At 33.8% G+C, this 23,891-nt stretch overlaps 1 protein-coding gene across 1 annotated transcript in view; it reads left to right on the forward strand.

The window, feature by feature from the left end:
- EPHA6 (EPH receptor A6) overlaps window positions 1-23,891 on the forward strand; it is an 833,569-nt gene that overhangs the window by 178,373 nt on the left and 631,305 nt on the right. The window contains exon 3 of the mRNA XM_064580423.1: window positions 4,914-5,577. Within this exon, the coding sequence (XP_064436493.1) occupies window positions 4,914-5,577 (664 nt within the window). The remainder of the gene's footprint in view (window positions 1-4,913; window positions 5,578-23,891) is intronic.

A 23,891-nucleotide genomic window follows, 5' to 3' on the forward strand; every position in this document is an offset into this window, starting at 1 on the left:
TTGTTTCCTGAGATTAAGAATTCCTATCAGTGACATGTATCATATGATCTCACTGATAAGAACTTCATGGCTTCTTATTGGGCTCCATCCTCCAGTGGCTGTAGAGTGCCACTGGTATGTTCAACCTAGATTGATTAGAAGGCCAAAATTGACAGCTTTTTGTAGCAGGGGAGGGGCACAGCTTGGATATGAGGGCTGGGATGCTCATATATGTGCATATGTGAAGCCTTTCATGATATGGAGTAGAGCTAGAGTCAGGGAAGCAAAGAGAAGTGGGATTGGCTAAGGTTCAGGGCTGTCTCTCTATGGGCTACACATGCTAAAATAGAACTCAAAGGACAAGTATTCGATTTGATTTTTTAAATTTTACATTTAAAATTTTAAAATTTTAATTCCAGTGTAGGTAACATACAGTGTTATATTAGTTTGAGGTATTCAGTATAGTGATTCCACAGTTCCATACATTACTCAGTGCTCATCAAGAATAAGAACATTTTTAATCCCCTTCACTTACTTCCCCCATCCCTCTACTCACCCCTGCTCTGGTGACCATCAGGTTGTTCTCTAGAGTTCAGAGTCTGTTTTTAAGTTGGCTCTCTTCCCCTTCCCCCTGCTCTGTTTATTTGTTTTATTTCTTAGATTCCACATATGAGTGGAATGATAGGGTATTTGTCTTTCTCTGACTGGCTTGTTTCATTTAGCATTATACTCTCCAGCTCCGTTCATGTTGTTGCAAATGGAAAGATTTCATTCTTTCTTATGGCTGAATAATATTGCATTGTATGTATATACCATATCTATATCCATTTAGCTATTGATAGACACTTGGGCTGCTTCTTTAGTTTGACTATTGTAAATAATGCTGCAATAAACATGGGGTATGTATATATGTGTATATCCCTTCGAATTAGTGTTTTCGTATTCTTTGGGTAAATACCCAGTAATGAAGTTACTGGATCATAGAGTAGTTCTCTTTTTAATTTTTTGAGGCACCTCCATACTGTTTTACACAGTGGCTGCACTAATTTGTATTTCTGTCAATAGTGCATGAGGGTTCCCCTTTTCTCCACACCCTCACCAATACCTGTTGTTACTTGTATTGTTAATTTCAGCCATTCTGACAGGTATGAGGTGGTATCTCATTGTAGTTTTTTTTTTTTTTAAGATTTTATTTATTCATTTGAGACACGGAGATACAGAGAGAGAGAGAGCATGAGCAGGGGAAGAAGCAGAGGAAGGGGGAGAAGCAGGCTCCCCGCTGAGCAGGGAGCCCGATGCGGGGCTCGATCCCAGGACGCTGGGATCATGACCTGAGCCGAAGGCAGAGGCTTAACCATCTGAGCCACCCAGGTGCCCCTCATTGTGGTTTTGATTTGTATTTCCCTGATGCTGAGTGATGCAGAGCATTTTCTCATGTTTCTGTTGGCTATTTGGATGTCTTCTTTGGAGAAATGTCTGTTCATGTCTTCTGCCCATTTGGATTATTATTATTTTTTTTTTTTTTGGTGTTGAGATGCATATTTTTTTATATATATCTTTGCTACTAACCCTTTTTCATATATGTCATTTGCAAATATCTTCTCCTATTCAGTAGGTTGTCTTTTAGTTTTGTTGGTTGTTTCCTTTGCTGTGCAGAAGCTTTTTATTTTGATGTAGTCCCAAAAGTTAGTTTTTTCAAAGGCCAAGTGTTTTAAATTTGAACCTGGCCTTCCATGTTTTTATGAAGGTATCTTTGCAACTTAGACAAAGAGAACATACTTAGAATTTGATCTGATTTATTTTTTTTAAAGATTTTATTTATTTATTTGGCAGAGAGAGACACAGCGAGAGGGAACACAAGCAGGGGGAGTGGGAGAGGGAGAAGCAGGCTTCCCGCTGAGCAGGGAGCCCAGTGCGGGGCTTGATCCCAGGACTTGGGATCATGACCTGAGCCGAAGACAGCTGCTTAACGACTGAGCCACCCAGGTGCCCCGAATTTGATCTGATTTAAAGAATGATTTATCATTTTAACATATCTAGAAATATGATCTGTGAGCCTCATATTCCCATTCTTACTGTGGACTCCACAATTTTAGAGACCTATTTTAGTACTTGAAAATTATAACAAAAAGTTTGTATAACTGTGTAAACAAAAATATAGCTATGTGTATGTGTAATATTTCTGAAGGCTATATTATGATTAAAATTTCAAACCAATTCTACATCTGCTTATGTTAATATTTTTAGCAAACTTCATAGTCTTCTAGATCTTATACCAATATTGAATTTATATTCTTGTTTTAATTAGATTCAAATTTAAAAATTTAATTTCAGTTGCTTTCAATATTTTTGGATAAGATGAAATTTAACAGCTGATCTGTTTTAACTATTTTGGTACCCAAATCTAATTCTGACTTCTTTTATAAAAATTAAAGAGAGAAGAAACACTACTGACCATTGAATATCACAAATTTAACCCAGAAAATGATGCACCATTTTATTAAGAATCTTTATGGAGTGTTTTTGAGAAGAACCACATTTCTAATTCTTTGTGTATATTTTGTCATTTCCTCATCCCTTGGTTCATATAACTTTTGATTCAGTGAGTGTATGTTATATTGTTCCCATTCCTGATCTTTCTTTCCATCTAAACATTTTTCCTCCAAACCCACACATTTTTAAATAAAGATATGAAATGATTTCAGGATTTTTTTTGTCACAAGAGGCAATTTTTGACATTTTAGTTAAATATGATATTTTGGGAGAATTGATTGCGATAAGCATGGTTAATACTTTTTATTAATGTGAAGGGGTATAGTGTGAAGGTGTTAAAATATAATTATTCAAACAGAATTTACTGAGAATATAGCTCCATACTTCTATATGGGAGAGTAGAGGATGCAGTGTAGACCATAATAATTACATGCATTTCCTGAGAAACAAAATCAGTTCTGATTAGGAAATTTTCTAAAATTGGAATAATCCTTGGTTGAGTACCTCTGATGTTCTCCAGTGGGTGAAATCCTTAGAATTTTGGATACTGATTTTGGTAGTTTACAGATTTTATTATTTGCATCTTGCTTCACTGCTTATATTCTGAATGGTTAGTTTGCCTTTAAGATGAGCTATGAGAGTGGTTTGCCTTAAGTTTAAGTTAAGACCCATGATCACTAGAATGAAAAACATTTAGATGGGTAATTGCATGTATCTTCATGAGATTATTGGATAACTCCTATGTTTATCAAGGATGTTTTGCAAAACTACATCCACAGTCCCAAAGGAACTTTTTGTTTCTCCTGGAAAATATCCTATGAAGTTCAAGTTAGCAACTTATAAACAAAATTTTTAGAAGCAGATTGTTTTTAAGGTTGCATGATAACATAAATTCTTTCTTTGTGGAAATACACAGTAGATATTGAAAGTGGTTAGTGTCATAACTGTCCTACAGACTGAAGAAAGTAGCCATTCTATTAGAAACTGCTAAGTGAAATTCAACTAGTCTTGATTAAGTGACTCTCTACAGCCAATTAAAGTAAGAAACTGCAAACAGGATGTGTTAAATAATCTTATAAATCACTGAAGTATGGTATTGAGAAATAAAATACTTAATCACTATAGAAAATAGTTTATTTCCAGGATACTTTAATAGAAATGAGAAACTATGATGAATGCCATGTTTTCCCAAAAAGGCTATAAAATTACCAGAATGTTTTTTTAAATCTATTGAAAATTATCGCTATTACTATACCAATAAAATACAATTACATTCTCTATTTATAATTTGGAATTATCAATATTTAGATGTGTAAATGCCGACAATGCCAGTTTATTTCAAGGTACTTAGAGATTTTTATTAAATTTGTAAAAAAGGATAAACAAAGTTTTATATGCATATAAGTGGCAGAATGCTCAATGTCAACATGTAGAAGTGAAGATAATCCAATGATGCAGCTCAGAGTAAAAGCTAAAGTTTTTTAAAATGCTTTATTAAAGGCTTTATTTTTGTCCTTTCTCTTTCTGTCCTGTTACCTAGTGTGCTTCCAGGGCCCATTCATACTGTTCCTAAGATATACCTGTATACTCCTGACTAAGGGTATTTGTACTTACTATTTCCTCTTGACAAGGTTCACTCTCTCACCTCCATGACATTGCTTAAATGTCACCATCTCAGAAAGGCGTTTTCTGGCCACCCGATTTAAAGTGGCAGCCCTCTTCTCCATCTCCCTGCCTTAATTTTCCCATTGTACTTTCTACCATATTTTTCAATTTACTCATTTACAGTTTTTATCTTCTCTCCTCACTCGAAGTAAGCTCCATAAAAGCAGGGTTCAGCTGGTTCACTACTATATTCCCAGTGTCCAGAATAGTGTCTCATAAATATTTCTTGCATAAATCTATGACCTTATTTATGTCTATTTTCTATCAGTAGACATGTAAATATTTAATTGAATACTGCTAAATATATCTCAATTTGTGGCCGACTGGATATGAAGGCAGGTGGGTAACCACTGTGTTTGTCATCAGTCTATTTATTTTGATCATATAACGGATGCTATTTTACATTTGTATAGTGTACCAGGAACTATTTACATTGTTTTACGTATATTAAGTAACATACCTTACAACAACCCTATGAAACATATACTATTATCAGTTCCATTTTACAGTTAAGGAAACAAGAGGTTAAAGTAAGTAGCCCTTGGTCATACAACTAATACGTAGTAAAGCAAGGTTCATACCAGGACAGTTGGTATGTCCAGAACCTACACTCTTAACCAGAGGTTCATGGTTAAAATCCTCCTGCATTGTTGCTTTGAATAGCTTCATTTCTATCCTTTTTATATATATTTCTTCACTAAAACAGAAAATTTTGGAAGTAATCATATCTGTTTAACCACTGTGGTTTTATAATCATTTGATTTTTTTTCTTGCAGTGGGATGCTATCACTGAAATGGATGAACACAATAGGCCCATTCACACCTACCAAGTATGCAATGTAATGGAACCAAACCAAAACAACTGGCTTCGTACGAACTGGATCTCCCGTGACGCAGCTCAGAAAATTTATGTGGAAATGAAGTTTACATTGAGGGATTGTAACAGCATCCCATGGGTTTTGGGGACTTGCAAAGAAACATTTAATCTGTATTATGTGGAATCAGATGAGTCCCATGGAATTAAATTCAAGCCAAGCCAATATACAAAGATTGACACAATTGCTGCTGATGAAAGTTTTACACAGATGGATTTGGGTGATCGCATCCTGAAGCTAAACACGGAAATTCGTGAGGTGGGGCCTATAGAAAGGAAAGGATTTTATCTGGCTTTTCAAGACATTGGGGCATGCATTGCCCTGGTCTCGGTCCGTGTTTTCTACAAAAAGTGCCCCTTCACTGTTCGTAACTTGGCTATGTTTCCCGACACCATCCCAAGGGTTGATTCTTCTTCTTTGGTTGAAGTAAGGGGCTCTTGTGTGAAGAGTGCGGAAGAGCGTGATACTCCTAAACTATATTGTGGAGCTGATGGAGATTGGCTGGTTCCCCTTGGAAGGTGTATCTGCAGTACAGGATATGAAGAAATCGAAGGTTCTTGCCACGGTAAGAAAGAAACTCTCAATTTATCATGCATTTAAATGACGTTTTAAAAAGATGAAGTTTTACATTTATTTTCAAATAATACATTTTCAAATGCTATTACTGGCAGAACTGATTGTGGAAGAAATTATTAATTATAAGATAGTTTCTTATTATTTTTCCCCTTAGAAAGAGTATATGAAAATGTAAAATAAGTTGCATACCATGACAAGTGTTCCTCCATATTGACTTCAATAAAGTAGTTAAGCCATATGAATGGCTGTATTCATCTAATTTTTATAAAGTAAGACAACATCAATAGCAGCAACAAAAAACAAAAGGGATTCAAAATGGATATTTGCTCAAATTTCATGTTTGATGACTTACAGAGAATCTGGCATTTAAAGATAGTTTGAAAACAATTCTTTCTTTCATATTGAATTGTAGTAACTGAATAGTACCTAGATAAGATGAAGTTATATTTAAATAAGTGAGGAATTCACATATGTGTTTCAAAAACATACATAATAGTTTATGCAGGTGTTATGTGTTTGGTAATTGAATACTGCTGTGTTAGAGCTTAATTTATCTTTTGCTACTATTTTTTTAATATTTATTTGAGAGAGAGAGAGAGAGTGCATGCACACATGCACGGTGGGGAGGGGCAAAGGGAGAAGGAGAGACAGTTACAATCCTGGACCCTGAGATCACAACCTGAGCAGAAACCAAGAGTTGGACGCTTAATAGACTGTGCCACCCAGGTGCCCCTATCTTTTGCTACTAGTAAGTACAATTTCCCACCATATAACAAATTACCTTTTAGTTGTTGTAATAGTAGTATTTGTGTAAGATCTGTCAGGAAATATTAACAAAACACAATGTTAATTAAGTTTAGAACCATACCTTTCACATTGTTATGGTAATAAAATACCTGTAATTTTCAAGATCAAAGATTTTGTCTTTCTATGTGTATCATTTTGTGAGGGCTTATTAATCTAATAAATGTATACATTTAAAAATTTTTACACAAAGATAATATACATCAATTGTGTTTGGATTTAGGACTTGTGATCAAAACACAAATATAGAAATAAAATTATGGCATGATAAATAGTAACATAATACAGATATTTCCCTCTTAATGGTGAATGATTTATAAGTTTGTTTTCTGTATCATATTGAATTTATTGACTTCTTTGTTGGTGCTATATTCATGTTCTTTAAAATGATAAATAAGAATAAATAAAAATAAGAAAAAAACATACTTGTATAAATGTAAGGGTCATAAAAAATACCTGTGAATTTTTAAAGGTTTTATCTATTTATAAAACACTCGGGTTCTTGAATGTTGAAACTCACTAGAGTTTCCAATGATGGTTATGTTTGGTTGTCTAAAAATATCAATATATGCACAGAATCTGTAGTATAATTTTTATAAAGCATGAATCGGCTTTTCTCCACTATTTAATTATTAAAAGATGTTTCATTCAAGTTTATCAATATAGATTGAATTCAAAAGTTTTATTCCCCTATAACAAAGATTTAGAATGGAATAGTCAGAAATGATTCTTTGAAGAGGCTTTATAAAACATTTCTATACATTGGAAAATAAGCTAAAGGAAAATTAATATATGTGAATAATCAGTGGGATTAAGAGGGTAATAAGAGCTGAGGATAAAACATTACACATACTAACAATGTAGTTTTCCCACATTTGGGAAATTAGGTAGAAGCTGGGCATTCATTGGCAAAAATATGGTAAAAAAAATATGGTAAAAAAATATTTTAAAATATGCAAAGAATAATTCTCAGGCCTTGCGTGATTAACTTTTACTGAATATTTGTATTTTTATGGTATTAATCACAGAATAAGAGGTAGTGACAATTATTGATGGCTACATGTTTTTTCTTAATCTGTTTATTCTGTGAATTTCATTCTTATATGTCTTAAAATTCTTTCATTTGTTGGGTAAGGATGATTTTAGACAAATGATAATCATTATCAGCTTGTGTAGACTTATCTATTTTTGTGGCTTGTTATCTTTATTTTAACTTATTTGATTGTAGAAACATAAGAGAGTGGGTACAGTATACATGTTCATCATTTCCTTGTAGTGGATGGCAGAAATTGGAAGAATTAAGCTTGGATTCTAAATCCATGGCTTATTAACTTTGAAATCACAGTTTCCTTATCCATAAATAAAGTAGTGGTTCTAATCAACTCATGATAAAGTATATGGAGAACTAATAAAAACACACACATCTGCGTGGTTCCAATTTAATACAACAAATTGCTATTTACAAACACAGAGGAAGCCAGAGTGGATGTAGAGACCTCATATTTTGAAAGAGGTACTTGCACTACCACCAGTCTCCATTTCAGAGTACTTATTTAAGTACTCTGTTTTTGATGTTTTGCATTGCTTCTTTATTTCCTTTGATGATAATTTTTATCAGATTCTATTGCCATCTGTCAACAACTTACTTCACAACCAAATCTCTGAATTACATGTAAGCTAAGTGGCCAATTAATTGGAAGTTATACGAATAAAATCATAGCTCAAATAGTATATGGTCACATATGTAATGTGAGATATAAATGTGTGGGTGGGTGGGTGTATAACTGGAGAAGAAAAAACGGTATCTTGGTATCATTTCTTCTGATCTGTTTTGTTAGAACATTTAATTTATTTGAGCTATTAACATTTTTGAATACCTACTTATCTATTAATCACTTTGGTAAGTGGTAGAGAAAAATACGAATAAACCTTATGGTTTAGTTATCTATTGTTATTGAGATGAAAGAACCCCAAACTTACTAGCTTAAAACCACACTGATTTATGATTTCTCAAGGCTCAACTGGGTAGTTCTTTTGCTTTAGGGTAAGCAAAGGTCACTAATGCAGCTGAATTCAGCTGTGAGGTTGACCAGAGCTAGAATGTCTAAGATGACCTCTCCTCTTCCAGAGTTCTTTGTATTTAGTGTCTCATCATTTAAGAATCTGGTCTAAGGTTTTTTACGGTACAGTGGCTGCCTTTAGAGGGAGTTTTTCAATGGCCAAACAAAGAGTATATGAGGGGGTACTCTACAAGGGAGTGAATACCTGAAAGCCAGTGTGACAGTATACCACAGTCCACTCTGGATTCTCATGATTAATGTCCCTCCTTCATGCACAAAACCCCACATCCTCCCAAATATTTATTCCATTATGGCATCATGTTTAAGTCCAGAGAAACACGATTAAAAATCAGGTCCAGGGCGCCTGGGTGGCTCAGATGGTTAAGCGTCTGCCTTCGGCTCAGGTCATGATCCCAGGGTCCTGGGATCGAGTCCCGCATCGGGCTCTCTGCTTCTTGGGAGCCTGCTTCTCCCTCTGCCTCTCTCTCTCTGTCTCTCATGAATAAATAAATAAAAATCTTTAAAAAAAAAAAAAAAAAAAAAAAAAAAAAATCAGGTCCAGATGTAAATGAAGCTTCATAGCTCAAGTTCCTCTTGACCTGGACAACTAAGAACTAAAAAGATAAGTTATTGTTCCTCACACACACAGTACACATGGGATAGGGATAGAATAATTGTAAAAGATTCTCCCATTCCTAAGGGCTGGGAACACAGCTGTCACTGGTCCACTGTGATTCTGAAATCCAGCTGAATGTTGTCAGGATCTCTTATAATAAGGGCAGGGAATGTTCTTTGATTGCATCCCAGTTCTGCTCCCTGGGATTGGTTCTCTGTGGTTCTTGGCTTCCTTCTGTGGTTCTTGGCTTCCTTCTGTGGTTCTTGGGTCGGCCCTCTGAGTCAGCCCCTCCGTCCCTCCCTTACTCCCTCCCTCCCTTCCTTCCTTCCTTCTTTCCTATTTATTTTCATCCTCATTATTTATAAGAACTATTTATATGTCTGTTTCACCAGGGCTGTCTGATAAAGGAGGAGTATTTTAAAAATATGTGTGTAATTAAGGGTAAGAAATTTATCGATATGAATGATCATAAGGCACTGAGAACCAAGCTCTACTTAGTACTTAAATGCAGACACAGTTGGTATACCTACAGAGTGCTTTGTTTCTTCTCATTTCTGTGAAATAGGAAAGTTTTCTTCAGGAAGGTTTGCAGTAGATCTGGTTGCTTTAGATCTGGAAAGTTCTAAAAAATATCTTTATACTAGGGCATCTGGGTGGCTCAGTCAGTTAAGCGTCTGCCTTTGGCTCAGGTCATGATCCCAGGGTCCTGGGATGGAGTCCCACCGTCGGACTCCCTGCTCGGTGGGGCGCCTGCTTCTGCCTTTCCCTCTGCCACTCCCCCTGCTTGTGCTCTCTCGTTCACTCTCTCTTTCTCTCTCAAATAAATAAATAAAATCTTTAAAAAATATCTTTATCCCTCATTTTATAAATCAGGATACTAAATTACTGAGGACAGAATTTTATTCCCTGGGACCACTCAAATTGATACTAGACTAAGATCTAAAGCCTAAGTATTTTTTTAGTCTGGTCCTTGTGTTTTCACTCCATATTTCCATCTCTTCTCCCATTCCTCAATTTTCTCTTTCTGTTTCTCTTTGATTTCCTCATTCTAAGCATCCATACCCTTATCTTGATTATTTAACTTTTCCTGCCTATCCACCAGTGCAGAGGAGCCCTAAGTTATTGATCATTCATTAGGCCCTTTTTGTCCATGTTTATTTTTTGGAATCCGATATGAACACAATTAGAATAGTATCTAAACATCTATTCTGAAATTCAGGCTACTGAGAATAATGGAAAAAGTATGGACTTACCTGGAACTTTGATATAAAATATGATAAATAAGAAACATTATAATGAGGTCTTAGGGATTTTGATAATTTACTTGAATGGATTTGAGAACTCTTGATTTGTTATGTGGTGAAAACACAATAAGCTGGTTTAAAATAGAATTAATCTATGATACCCATACTATCATTATGTTATGAGTAATGTGTATTTATTTGCATTTAAATAATTTATCATAATATTTTATCCTAAAAGTTGTCCTACTGAATGTTAGAACATGTGATTCATTTCTCTATAATATTGTTAAGCATGTCTAGATACAAATTCTAGAAGCATAAAAGGGAGAGGTTCTCTTATTCTTGCTATCAATCAGTTTTAAACAGACATAAATATTACATTAAGCGGATATGCTAAAATTTAAAACCAAACACTGGGTGTTATATGCAAACAATGAATCATGGAACACTACATCAAAAACTAATGATGTAATGTATGGTGATTAACATAATAAGAAAAAAAATTAAGACCAATCACAGTAATTTGGGTTATGCTCTTATATATAATAAGCAGTATTTTATCCTTGGCTCAAATCTCAACTTATTTTTCATAACTATTTTAATTTTATCTTATAGGTTTATAATTAAAACTATCATACTTGGGCATATTGATATTATAGATTTTATTTTTTTAATTGTCTTAATTTATTCCATGAAGGGCTTGAATTAAAAAATAATGTTGATTCATAAAGCATTAATTTACATCAAATAGTCTTTCACTGCATATATCTAAAAATATTTTAACACTATGGAAGAAATAATTGGAAACAATTAACATGAAAAATTGAATGCAATTTTTGTTCAGTTGTGAGTTTTGAAGTGACATGAATTTCTAATAAATTCCTTTTGGATATTAATTTAAAATAAACCTCATTAAGACAGTGGCACTTGTACTTAGAGATAATAGAGTTTGGGTTTTTACAGCTGCTGAGAAAAAATATATGTATCTATACACACACACACACACACATATACATATATACTGCAAGGATATATTCTTCAAGCCTTTAACAATCACATGAATATAATTTAACAAAATAACACTTGGCTGTGGAAAAATAAAGGTTCTGGAGCATTGAGGATTTTTTAAAACTCTTCCTCTTTCTAGGCATATGCTTTTATTTCTTTTCTCTAGTGCTGCTTTAAAATTCAGGAGGAAAGGATGGTGGCAGTTCTCAAACCATTGCGTTATTGTTCACAGAAGTGAATGAGATACACAGGGCCTTTGGTGACATAGCTATTGATTTGAGCTCCTGAAGAGTGTTGTTATTAAGGGTTCATGGCTCTGTCCTCTGCTGCAGTTCAGAAACATTTATGCTCTGTGTTTATGATCTTCTGTCTAATCATGTTATCCGAGATGACTGTGGAAGCAGAGAGCATAAAGAAATTCTGAGACACCAAGATTTGCTGGCATTAAATAAGGGGGTTTGAGGATATGATGGAAAGCTGAAAGGTGAGATTGGGATCAGAATAAAAGGCATACTTACTGGCCCAAATAGTATTTTCACTTTCTAAAGGTTCTCACAACTAAATATAAACTCTTACAATATAGCCTTCAATTCCAAATAAAGCTGCTTTTTCATGAAGCAATTCCTGACTTTCATCCAGCTTGAGAAGAATATGAAATCAAGAGACTCCAATGAGTCTAAAAATAGAAGGTATTATTGCCAAGAAAGAGTAAATTTAAGTAATTATATTTTGTCCTTTGTCACAGTTTTACAAACAGGTTAAAACATCAGCTGGCTTGAAATGATCATTTTTAGTGTATTATTTTAACCAAATTTTAACTTCAATTTTAGTACCTATTTTACTCTCTGCTAACTTGAATGCTAAAACTCATATTTCTATAGAGCCTATCTTTAATTTTTAAAAAAGTACTTTCTTAACACAAATACTTCAAAAGAAGATAAAATTATTTAACATCTCTATTCACCTTTCAAACATAGTATGCCATGTCACCCACTGAAATTGCTATCAGTTTGAAATTTAGTTCTACCTTTTAAAGAAACAAAATTAAGAGGTTTATAAAGTCAACACTTAGATACATCAAGATATATTAAGTTTTTATGCTTGCTCTTTTTTTCTATTATTATCTCCTGTTATCTGGACTCAAGATTCTATTTGCTGAAATATATTTTTTGATAGATCTTTTCACAAGGTACTGTAAGTATTTAAACTCTTTATTTAGTGGATATCTAAAAATATCTTTATTTTTTAACCTCCTTTTTCAAAGGTTGTTTATTTGGCTGTTATTTTTCCTCAACATTCTGAAAATATTATTTCCCAGTCCATGAGAATCTATTGAAACTATAGTTGCTAATGTTCTTCTAATTCTCATTACTTGGGAGATTATAGGTTCCATACGTTTGGTCTTCAACATTATGATGTAACTGGTGTGCCTTTATGTTTTCATGATTCACATTTTTTTAACTAAGAATGTGTGTGTGTGTGTGTAACATTTTTCTGTTCTCTATTTCTAGAATACATATTAGGTATTTGTTAGAGACTTTCAATGTTATCCTCTTTGTCTTTGATTTTTTTAAATATTTTAAATTTGGCACTCATTTCCAGGTTATGAATTTTCACTCTGACCACACCTAGTTAAGTTTATCTCATCTACTGAGTTATTTTTATCTTTACTGGTTTTTGCTATTCATTTTTTTATTTCCTGCTTTTTTTTTATTCTGCCTGATTTGTTTCATAATTTTTCTCTTTTACAGATGTTATTTTATTCTTTACAGATCTTAATCACACTAAAATTATTTTTTAAAGCAGTTCTGTCTAAATTAATCTCCTGATCTTAGTGCATTGGCTGTATTTTTAAGCATTATGTCAATTGTGTGTGTACTTTGGAATTGTTACTTGTAGTCTAACTTGTTTTTTGTTTCTGTGTCTTTTTTTTTTTTTTAATTTGGATTTTGTAGTTGTACTAATTCTGCTCCCTGAGGCCTTATATAGAGGAAACTTAAGGGCATTAATAAAATTACCAAAGAATTCATGTTGGTATTCCTGGTTGACAGGAGTTCCACCCAAAACAACGATTCAGGGATCCAGGCTTGAATTTAGTGGACCAACCATCTCTTTAAGAGTTTTGTAGTTATCTGTGTCCAGCTCAGAAATTGTAAAAGGAGATTGAAGAAGGCACATGTTGCTTTTTAACCAACTCAGATATGAAAAGACACATCATTTCTTTTCACATACCATCAGTGAGAACTAGTTATGCGGTCACAACCAGCTGCAAATAGGGGTAAGATGTAAAATGCTGTCCCTGGCTCAGTAGTAGTCACTTTCCAACAATGATTCTCTGTCATGGAAGAGGAAGCCCCAGTTTTTGTAGATACTTGGTCATCTCTGTAATAATCTGCCATTTCACCCACAATTCGTGTATGTTCATCCTCATATATTTGGTGATACAGAATTTTCTCCATCAGGTTAAAATATGTCTTCTTGTCAACTGGTAACACACAGATTGAATAAAATTCCACCTGCCCCTAACAAAACATACAATGTTTGAAATAAATAGAAAACTCCCATTAAGAAAGGAGAATAAACACAGTCATAGCAGTGATGGGCAGGCATTGTGAAGAACCTCGGAACAGATACAGCATTAAATTCACTGCGACACTCTTACCCATTGTTCTCGATGGCCATTGACTCTACTATCTGTAAGCTGCTTTTATCATCCTCACAATTTCTGAAGTAGCTATTGGTGGTTGTGAACAGCTTTCATACTGTTTTATGATAATCTGTTTTGAGAGCTTGAGGATCATTTTACAGCTATAGGCTCTTTTAGACCAGACTCATGACTTGTTGGCAATAAAATTTCCTAAAACTCAAAGTAGTCTTTTAATCTATTTGTCAGTTCCATGTGCCAAAACTGCACACAGAAGTCCACACCCAAAGTTCTTTCTTTGACATAGTTTTCAAGCGTGTCTTATTTATTAATTTATCTACTTGCCACTTTATTCAGATGCTTCTCTTCTCAGATGCTAATCATGTTAAATTAAACATTAAAAGTAAAGTTACTCCGGAGCACCTGGGTGGCTCAGTTGGTTAAGCACATCTGCCTTGGGCTCAGGTCTTCATCTCAGGTCCTGGGATCAAGCCCTGCATGAGCTCCCTCGGCAGGGAGCCCACTTCTCCCTCTCCCTCTGCCCCCCACCCCGCTTGTGCTCCTGCACACTCTCTCTCTCAAATAAATAAATAAAATCTTAAAAAAAAAAAGAAAAGTTACTTTCATAAACCCAAACCTACTTTCTTTTCATGGAAAAAAATAGGATTCAACTATTTTGAAGAAGGGGTGATTATTTCTACATAGCATCCACATATAGCAGCAGAGAACATTCAGGATAAACCACTGGAATATTATATAGTACATTGAAGACATAATGACAAAATTTTACCAGAGAAGAAAAAGATCTCACTTTTCATTTTATAGAAATACAATATAATAATAAAATATTATATTTATTAAATCTGAAAATAATTCCGATTAAATCATATTCCAACTATATCATAACTATAAATAGTAAAATTATATCATACATTTTAAAATTTGGGAATAATTTTATGTTATAAATTTTTTCATTATATATTCATAGCTGCCATTGGAACTACAGAGGTATGATTGACTGTATTCTCCATATGAACAAAAGTGTAGTAATTTGCATTTTCAGATATTTACATATTTAAGCTCTAGGGAAGTATATTTCAAAGGACAACATAATTCTTAGAAAAACAAGCATCAAAGGAAAAACTTGATGCAGAAAAAGGAGTGGGTGAAACAAGGTAGAAGAATAAGGTATCTGATATAAATACATTTAATATGTTTACTTTGGTTTAAGATATCTTGTGATCCTTTGTGAGAAAAGCATTCTTGATTTCATTTATAATAACAGTTACTATAATTACCTGGGATTTAGTTATAAACTCAAATACACATTGGGGATGACATTGGGGGACGCCCTTAATATTTTTGAGTCCTTTGGGGCGCCTGGGTGGCTCAGTTGTTAAGCGTCTGCCTTCGGCTCAGGTCATGGTCCCAGGGTCCTGGGATCAAGCCCCGCATTGGGCTCCCTGCTCCGCGGGAAGCCTGCTTCTCCCTCTCCCACTCCTGCTGCTTGTGTTCCCTCTCTCGCTGTATCTCTCTCTGTCAAATAAATAAAATCTTTAAAAATATATATATATTTTTTTTTAGTCCTTTGAAATAATGACTTAGAATTAAATAGACACTCATGTTCTCAATTACGTACATAGCCTTTTGAAGAAGTAATTCTTTTATTGTACTTGATTTTTTCTTTTTTTACATATACTATACAGTAGAAAAATTTAATAATATAGCTTCTTTTTTTTTTTTAGATTTTATTTATTTATTTGACAGAGAGACACAGAGAGAGAGGGAACACAAGCAGGGGGAGTGGGAGAGGGAGAAGCAGGCTTCCCATGGAGCAGGGAGCCTGATGTGGGGCTCGATCCCAGGACCCTGGGACCATGACCTGAGCTGAAGGCAGACGCTTAACAACTGAGCCACCCAGGAGCCCAATAGATATAGCTTCTTATCATGATTCTGTATGAACAATACTTTGATAACCAGTTACTATTTTCAGTCTGAGCTTAGGACAAATTATCTGTTTTCAGAATGAGTTCCAGTAAATAAGGAATATAGTATTTAGTCTCAGTTTTACAGAGAACTGTAGAGCGGTGATAAATTTAAAGGGATGGAGATTTCCAATTGCCAGTTGCTATATACAAGGACTATCACCATATAAAGAAGCATGCAGGACCAAAATTGATGGGAACGCTGGGAGCATAAAAACAAGCTCTGCTTTATCTTCAACAGTAGACAAGGAGAAAGCATGATTTATTCCTATTTTTGTTTGACAGCATCAAAAGTGACTGCTATAAAAAGTCATGAAAACCTCTTGAAAGATGCAAACTCTATTTCTTTGGACAGAGATAAACAACGATTGTTTGAGATAGAAGTCTTTAAATAGAATCACTGTATTTTTTTTGTCTTTTTATTAAGATGACTGATATCCTTATTTTTTTGTTTTATTTCTATGCCTGTTTTAAAGTTAACTACAATTCAGGATGGGTTATTTTTTGCCCTACCACAGTGAAAAAAGTTATAGTCTTTAGCTCTATGTTGACCAATTAAATATTTTTAATAAAATTAATTATAAAGATTTTAATTGGTAAAACTTTGAAATGGCAATGACTATGGATTATGTGAGAGCTTTCCTAAATATTTTTTTATTAATTTACTAATTGCATTATGACCAAGAACATACTCTTCTTAAAGTTTAATTATATGTGGCTATATTCACAAGTAATTACAGATTGCTTAATGTGAACTAATTTGCCATGCATATGAAATACTATATTTAATTGTGTATTTTCCAAAATTATTCTGTACATAGGATACATTAATTAAGTAATATTTTTATTCATGATGGTTGCTAAATTTTTTTAAAAGTTCTTTGGCATCTATTGAGGTGACCATAAAATTTCTCTATAAACTTATTTATGAGATATAATAATATATCTCCTTAGATGACCCATCTTTGATTCAATGAAGTAATGTTATGTGTTCTCAATGCATTTAATACTTTAATGTTGAACTATACATTTTTCTTAAATTTTTAAAATGTTGGCAAGAGGATATTCTGTCTAATGCAATGAAGTACAAATGTGTTTTGAGTGATGTAAAGAAGAACAGAATAATTCTTGGATGAGAAACTGTGTTCCTGGATGAGAAACTTAAATATTTGGAAGATATAAATGTTAATTTAGAATTATAAACAAATCACACTCAAAATTCTTATTTATCATTGTTTTAGTCACTTTGAACTCAATAGAAATAATTATAAATTTTATATGAAATAATAAATGGAATGACTTACGGATTATTTGAAAAGAAAAGTAAAGGTGAGCAAGAACTCTGGCAAATATTAAAATATATTCAAGGGAAAATATTTAAAATATGTAGTATTAACTCACAAAGTAAAATATTTGTCAATGGTACCAAGTGGAAAGGGAAAAAATAGACTAAATTACATGAAATAGTTCAATCTGTGGTAAAATAGAATTCACTAATGAGGAAAATAGATGGGTTATTTAATACAGTGGTCCTTAATAGGGGTTGAGATTGGGGAGGGGAGAGCAATAATGATTTGGGTGTAAGGCCCGCACTACCACCTCTTACTAAGTCCCAAAAGCGTTACCTTAACTGTTGAGGTAATCCATCTTTAGTGTGTATAATTAACCTCCACTGGACTTTAGTTTAGGGAATCTATGGGAATAGTAGTCCCACAGAGAATTTCTTGTTGCATAAAATGAAACTTAAGGCAAAGTTGCAACTAAAAGATGCTGATTAGTAAGATATAAATTAGGATTTTCATGGAAATTCACAATTCTGATGAAACAGTAATTTTTGAAGAATTAAAAAAAGGCAAAAGAGAAACATTACTAAAATATGAAAGTATGAGACTTTACAGCCAAAATTGTTTTTTTTTTTTTCATTTGTTTTTTAAGAAGGCATCATCTAGGTATGAAATATGAAATTTGGTCAATCAAAGGAAAATTTTAGATTATTTTTGATATTGTTAAAGAAAAAATTATCAGACACCTGTTAAAGAACTGTAAGGCAGACTTTATTTAGGGGGCTACTACAAAGGAGTTTTGCAATAGAGGAGAGGAATTGAGCTCAACTATGAATTCAACCAAGAAAAGTGGAAATTTATAGCCAAGGACTAGGGCGGGGGTCAGTGAATGGAAAATTACTAAGAGGAAACATCAGAGGTAAGGGATGATTCCAGCGGAACTGATCTGTAGGATTCTTGCTAATGCAGACTAGGGTGATCAGATATCAGAAGATAAGACAGTGGCCAAATATTGAGGTTGAGGGATTCTCTCTAAACTTAAGACTTAGCAAGATTCTTGCTAAAACTAGACTGTGTGATGGGGCGCCTGGGTGGCTCAGTCGTTAAGTGTCTGTCTTTGGCTTAACAGATCCCAGGGTCCTGGGATGGAGCCCCGCATCGGGCTCCCTGCTTGGCAGGAAGCCTGCTTCTCCCTCTCCCACTCCCCCTGCTTGTGTTCCCTCTTTTGCTGTGTCTCTCTCTGTCAAATAAATAAATAAAATCTTTAAAAAAAAACGTAAACTGTGTGAACAGAAACAAAGCCTGTAGTTGGGTCTAGTTGAGCAGAGGTCTTAAAGGAGCCTGACTAAAAGTTTGGTCAAGGAGAGACTCTGTCAGGATCATGTAATACCCTATAGTAGGGGTTGGCAAACTAGAGCCTGCTTGCCATCCCAGCCCGTTTTTGCAAATAAAGTTTTTTGGAGAACAACCAAGAGTGGTCATTTATATTGTCTGTCGCTGCTTTTAAGCTATAAGAAGGAAGTTGAGTAGTTGCTTCAGATCCCATATGGCCCATAAACTTAAAATATTTTTTTTACAGATAATGTTTGCAAACCTCTTTCCTGTAGGTAGATTAATGTATCCCTGAGAAATATAAATAAAATTATCAAACTTGTCTTTTTGTTACCGAAACCCAAGTTCAGCTGCCCATCATTTGAAAGGCCAATACTCAAGAGAAGAGTTTTGCTTGGAAAGGAATATGAGTTTTATTCAGGAGGCTGGCCACCTGGGGAGAGGGCCAAAGGCCAACTACAGAGGTTTCTGCCTGGCCTAGGTTTTTTGTTTGTTTGTTTTTTTTTTTAAAGGAGTCTAGAGTAGTTAATCAATAAAGGGAGTACAGTGGTCTGTAACTTTTCTTGATTATGTACAGACTCGATTGTGCCAACTACAGATATTATCTTAGTGCTTGGAGGTTGTGCAAGGGGGTCTGGTTCCTTAGTGCCTGGGGGTTGTGCAGAGGTGCTCTGTTCTTTCTAGGAAAGAATGCATGATCTATAGATACATGAAAAAATGTTAATCAGTCACACAGGCTAAGGGTGCTTGCTAAAGCTTAAAAATGACAGGGTTGGCCAGATGAGCAGAGGCTGCTTCATTTTGAGCCAATTATTAGGGTATAACATTTTTGCAGTTAAACATAGAATAAAACCTCTAGTGGAACTGTTTTCCTCCAAAGTTAGCCATCTTTTTATTCAGTCATTTATTAAAGCATCTATGCCAAGGAATATAATTTCAAAAGCATTCATAGAGGATTTCATATTGATTTATTTTGGGAAACAGAGTTTTATTTTAAAATCCAGAAATATCTGAGATAAGATCAGTTAGTAACAAATGTAGGGTGTGTGTGTGTGTGTGTTTTCATTAGAAGAGTATTGGTTCAGTGTTGACTTTCTGTTTTTAAGCCTTTTCTCAAGAACTCTCTTTGATACTAGCTTGTTAATTATCACTCAGCAATATCTTGACTAGCTGCCATGCTAGACACTGAAAATGTGTTTGTTAAAAATTAGCGAGTTGACAGTTTATATTCTTTGTGTAAAATAATATGCAGGAGCAAATGATAAGTAAAATTCAGATTGTCTTTTACTTAGAAATTACAAAAAAACAGATTTTATGTGAACTATAAGATTCAATTTCCAGTAAGTTCCAGTTTTTTCTCCCTACTTTCAGATTTTATTGAACTTTCAGCAATGTTGAATATGTGTTTATTAATGTAGACCATAACCTTAACATTTATTGCATACCTATTACATCCTGGGAACTGTGAATTGTTGTGAATTACTGAGATCTCTGCCGCTCAATATATGCAGACCTTGCCATACAATACTGTTTAAATAATTGAGCTGTTGCGTTTACACATGTTTACACAGAGCCCGCAATTTTATTTATTTTGCTTGTTATGTTATAAAATATATTTAGAATGAGTATTTAAAAAATTCTCCCCAATTTTTGATCATCCTGAAGAAGTGTCTTTTTACAAAGATAAAATAAAAATACTAATATACTAAAATATGCAATAAATTATACCGGTTTAAGATGTAATAAAAGCCTTTGTTTTCAGCTAAAGTAATAGATTTAAATTATAAAGCATGTTTGTGCAATGCTTTATGTATGTATCTGAGTTTTTTTGGATATATATCTTCAATAGTGCCCCCTTGCAAATTTATTATTACTTTATTTTGTCATTCATCTATTTTTATGTTTCTTTTTCTTGCTGTCTACCCCCTACCCATCTCTCTTATTTATGCCTTTGAAGAAATCAGCATAAGCTGCATAATGAATATTTTATCATTATGTTCATTTATATTTGAAATTTCTTATACTATGTACCTAATTAAACTTTTCTATAGAATTTTGATTACATTTATGTCATTCTTATTCTTGTCTTTTAATATAACTAGATATAGATAGATATTCTAGTCATTCATTATAATTCATCACGACTAAGGATTTGGAAAAATCATTTGGTATTTAATCTTAAAATATATTTTCAGTATTTCACGGTGAGCATTATCATCTCCATTCTGAGGAATACCTTGGGCTATTCACTGTTTGAATACAGTCTTGCTCTTCAAATAGAAGAGGTCTTCCTTTATTTCTCCATACCTCCTCCTCCTTCTCTCCACCCACTCTTCTCTCTCTCCCTACCACCCTTCTTGTAATAATGTCCTGGAATAAATACACAAAAACTTGGTTGGAAAAAATGGAGAAATAATTGTTTAATACATCGCTTTCTGTTAAGATTCTTTTTTGTGTGTATACCTGGCATTCTTAAAAAAGGGACTGTGATCTTTGAACTATAGTTATTAGTGATACTTATGCAATTTAATGGTCTGACTGCTAAATGGAAAACATATCATGCAGTTCTTATGCCTATTAATGAAACATTGAAGAAAATCTACATTGCATCTGAAATATATCTTTAAGTGAACATTACTTCAAAGGCATGATCAAAGTATGTAAGAATTCCTAAAGGAGATAGCAATGCTCTTTTTGAGAGAATTCCTCTCAATGTGATAACAATGAATGTTTATTTATTTACTGTCTGGTGGCCATGGAGTAGTAGTATTTCATGAGAAATGTCTTAATTTTGCCATGACAACTTGACTGAAGTCCCAGATGGCCATCATTTCAAAGTTTGTCTTACATATATATTCATAAACATGATTAAAGTGTTAATTCTAATTAAAATGATGCCTAGTTCATTAGTAGGCCTAATGAAGCCTCCAAGGATAAGTAAATCAAAATTAAAGATTATTGACAGAAGTTTTATTTTTTTTATTTTATTTATTTTATTTTTTTAAAGATTTTATTTATTTATTTGAGACAGAGAGAATGAGACAGAGAGAGCACATGAGAGGGGGGAGGGTCAGAGGCAGAAGCAGGCTCCCTGCCTAGCAGGGAGCCCTATGCGGGACTCCATCCAGGGACTCCAGGATCATGACCTGAGCCGAAGGCAGTCGCTTAACCAACTGAGCCACCCAGGCGCCCTGACAGAAGTTTTATTATTGGGGAAAAAAGTAACTACCGAATCACTGGCATTGTTGGTTATTTTCACTCCTTTTCACGGAAAATTTTAGTTAAAGTTAGGAGTTAAAAAAGAAAATATCATAAAACATCAAAAGCATTGTAGAAGAAAGGCATACTACTTATGAAACCTCACATTGTAAGAAAGGCAAGGGTGATGTTTGTTACATGGGAAAAATTAGTGCAAAGATAAAAGCTCAAAATGATTTTTTCCAGCTCTGTCACTAAAGAGGTTATAAAAAATATCAGTGGAACTTCTCCCCCAGAAACATTGCATACATCTATATTCTTTCCCAAAATATCTGGAAGGGCTTGGATTATAGCTAATTTCATTTCTTAATATAGGAGGACCATCAGGCTCTGTCTGGACCATCTTAAATGCCAAAATAAAGATGCTTTTAGAATAAAAGTGTAAGTGTTTTAAGTACAAAAATGTCATTCAAGCTCTTCCAGTCTCCAAGTTGTAACAATTACAATGTTAAAAAGAAATACATATATATAATTTTATATATATATAAAATTAATTAAAATAAGTTGTGTTTGTGAAAGGCTATGAGCCCATGATGATAATCAAAAGGGATAAGTTAAAATAACCACATGTAGAATGGAAGGGGCCGGGGAGAGGAGTGGACACTGCTAGCAAGGATGGTGCTGGAGAGCATAGTCCCACATCCAAAAAGTACAACTCCTCAAGTATCTTAAGTGGCTCTGAGTCACTGAGAGCATTACTGGGCTCACTTGAAACAGTGATTTTTTTTTTTTTAATTAGAAACTGAAAAATGTCACTGTTGGAAGATTTGACAGAAGTGTTTTGAGTTAAGAGAAATTAAAAAAAAAAAATCAGTCCTTTTACATTAAATTTCAGAATGGCTTCAGGTATTGCTCTTTTTTTTAGTGTATTTGTACTACTTGGCTATCTTGCAGTTTGTCTATTCTTCCCAAAATAAACACAACAGCTTTATTAATCTTAAAATACAGAAGAAAAATCCCAAAGTGGTGAATCAAATAAACACTGGAAATTGTGTCTTACTAAGCAGCTTATTGTAGGTTTTGGTTTTCTAAGAAGTTCCCTGCATGTGATAGTTCACATAACAAACACAATGAATTGAGAAGAAATAATGTAAATCCACAAATACTGAAGAAAAAAGAAGCATAATTCTAATAAAGATTAAATTCAATTGTGTGCTTTAAAATTTTATACCAGTATTATCTCATTCTTTATGTACAGAAAATCTTCTAACTGGTGGTCTTAATCACTACTGGTTGAAAATTGTTGCCATTTCATTTTCTTGCTACATTACTGTTTACATACTTTTTATATTCAAAGAGTAATTTATATAGAAATTAAATTATGTGAGCTGCTCATTACGATTTTATTTTTTTTATTTTTATTTTTTTTAAAGATTTTATTTATTTATTTGAGAGAGAGAATGAGATAGAGACAGAGAGCACATGAGAGGGGGGAGGGTCAGAGGGAGAAGCAGACTCCCTGCTGAGCAGGGAGCCTGATGCGGGACTCGGTCCCCGGACTCCAGGATCATGACCTGAGCTGAAGGCAATCGCTTAACCAACTGAGCCACTCAGGCGCCCCTGCTCATTATGATTTTAAATAGTACAGCTTCCAACAATAAACACTTCTGATTTTAATTAATTGAGAAAATCTAGATTTTTGATAATTCTGGTCTAAAACCATTTCTCTGAATATCAGTATTTTGAACAGAATGTGTACTTTAATCTTTACCCCTAAACTATTAAATATATTATTTTTCAGATTCTTTTGTTTTGATCAATTGAAGTGATTTCCCCCTTTTTGCCTTCCATTCATTTTAGATTCACAAAATCATACAGTTAACCCTTGAACAACATGGGTTTGAACTGTGTGGGTGCACTTACAAGCAAATATTTTATGAATACAATACAGTACTGTAAATGTATTATATTTTTCTTATGATTCTCTTAATAACATTTTCTTTTCTATAGCTTACTTCATTGTAAGAATACAGTATATAGTACATATAACATACAAGATGTGTTAATTGACTGTGTTCTCAGTAAGGCTTCTGGTCAACAGCTGGCAATTAGTAGTTAAGTTTTGGAAA

Source organism: Mirounga angustirostris, unplaced genomic scaffold (genome assembly GCF_029215605.1).
Source record: "Mirounga angustirostris isolate CCGP_5_RB_7025 unplaced genomic scaffold, mMirAng1.0.hap1 SCAF_1, whole genome shotgun sequence".
Taxonomy (NCBI): Eukaryota; Metazoa; Chordata; class Mammalia; order Carnivora; family Phocidae; genus Mirounga; species Mirounga angustirostris.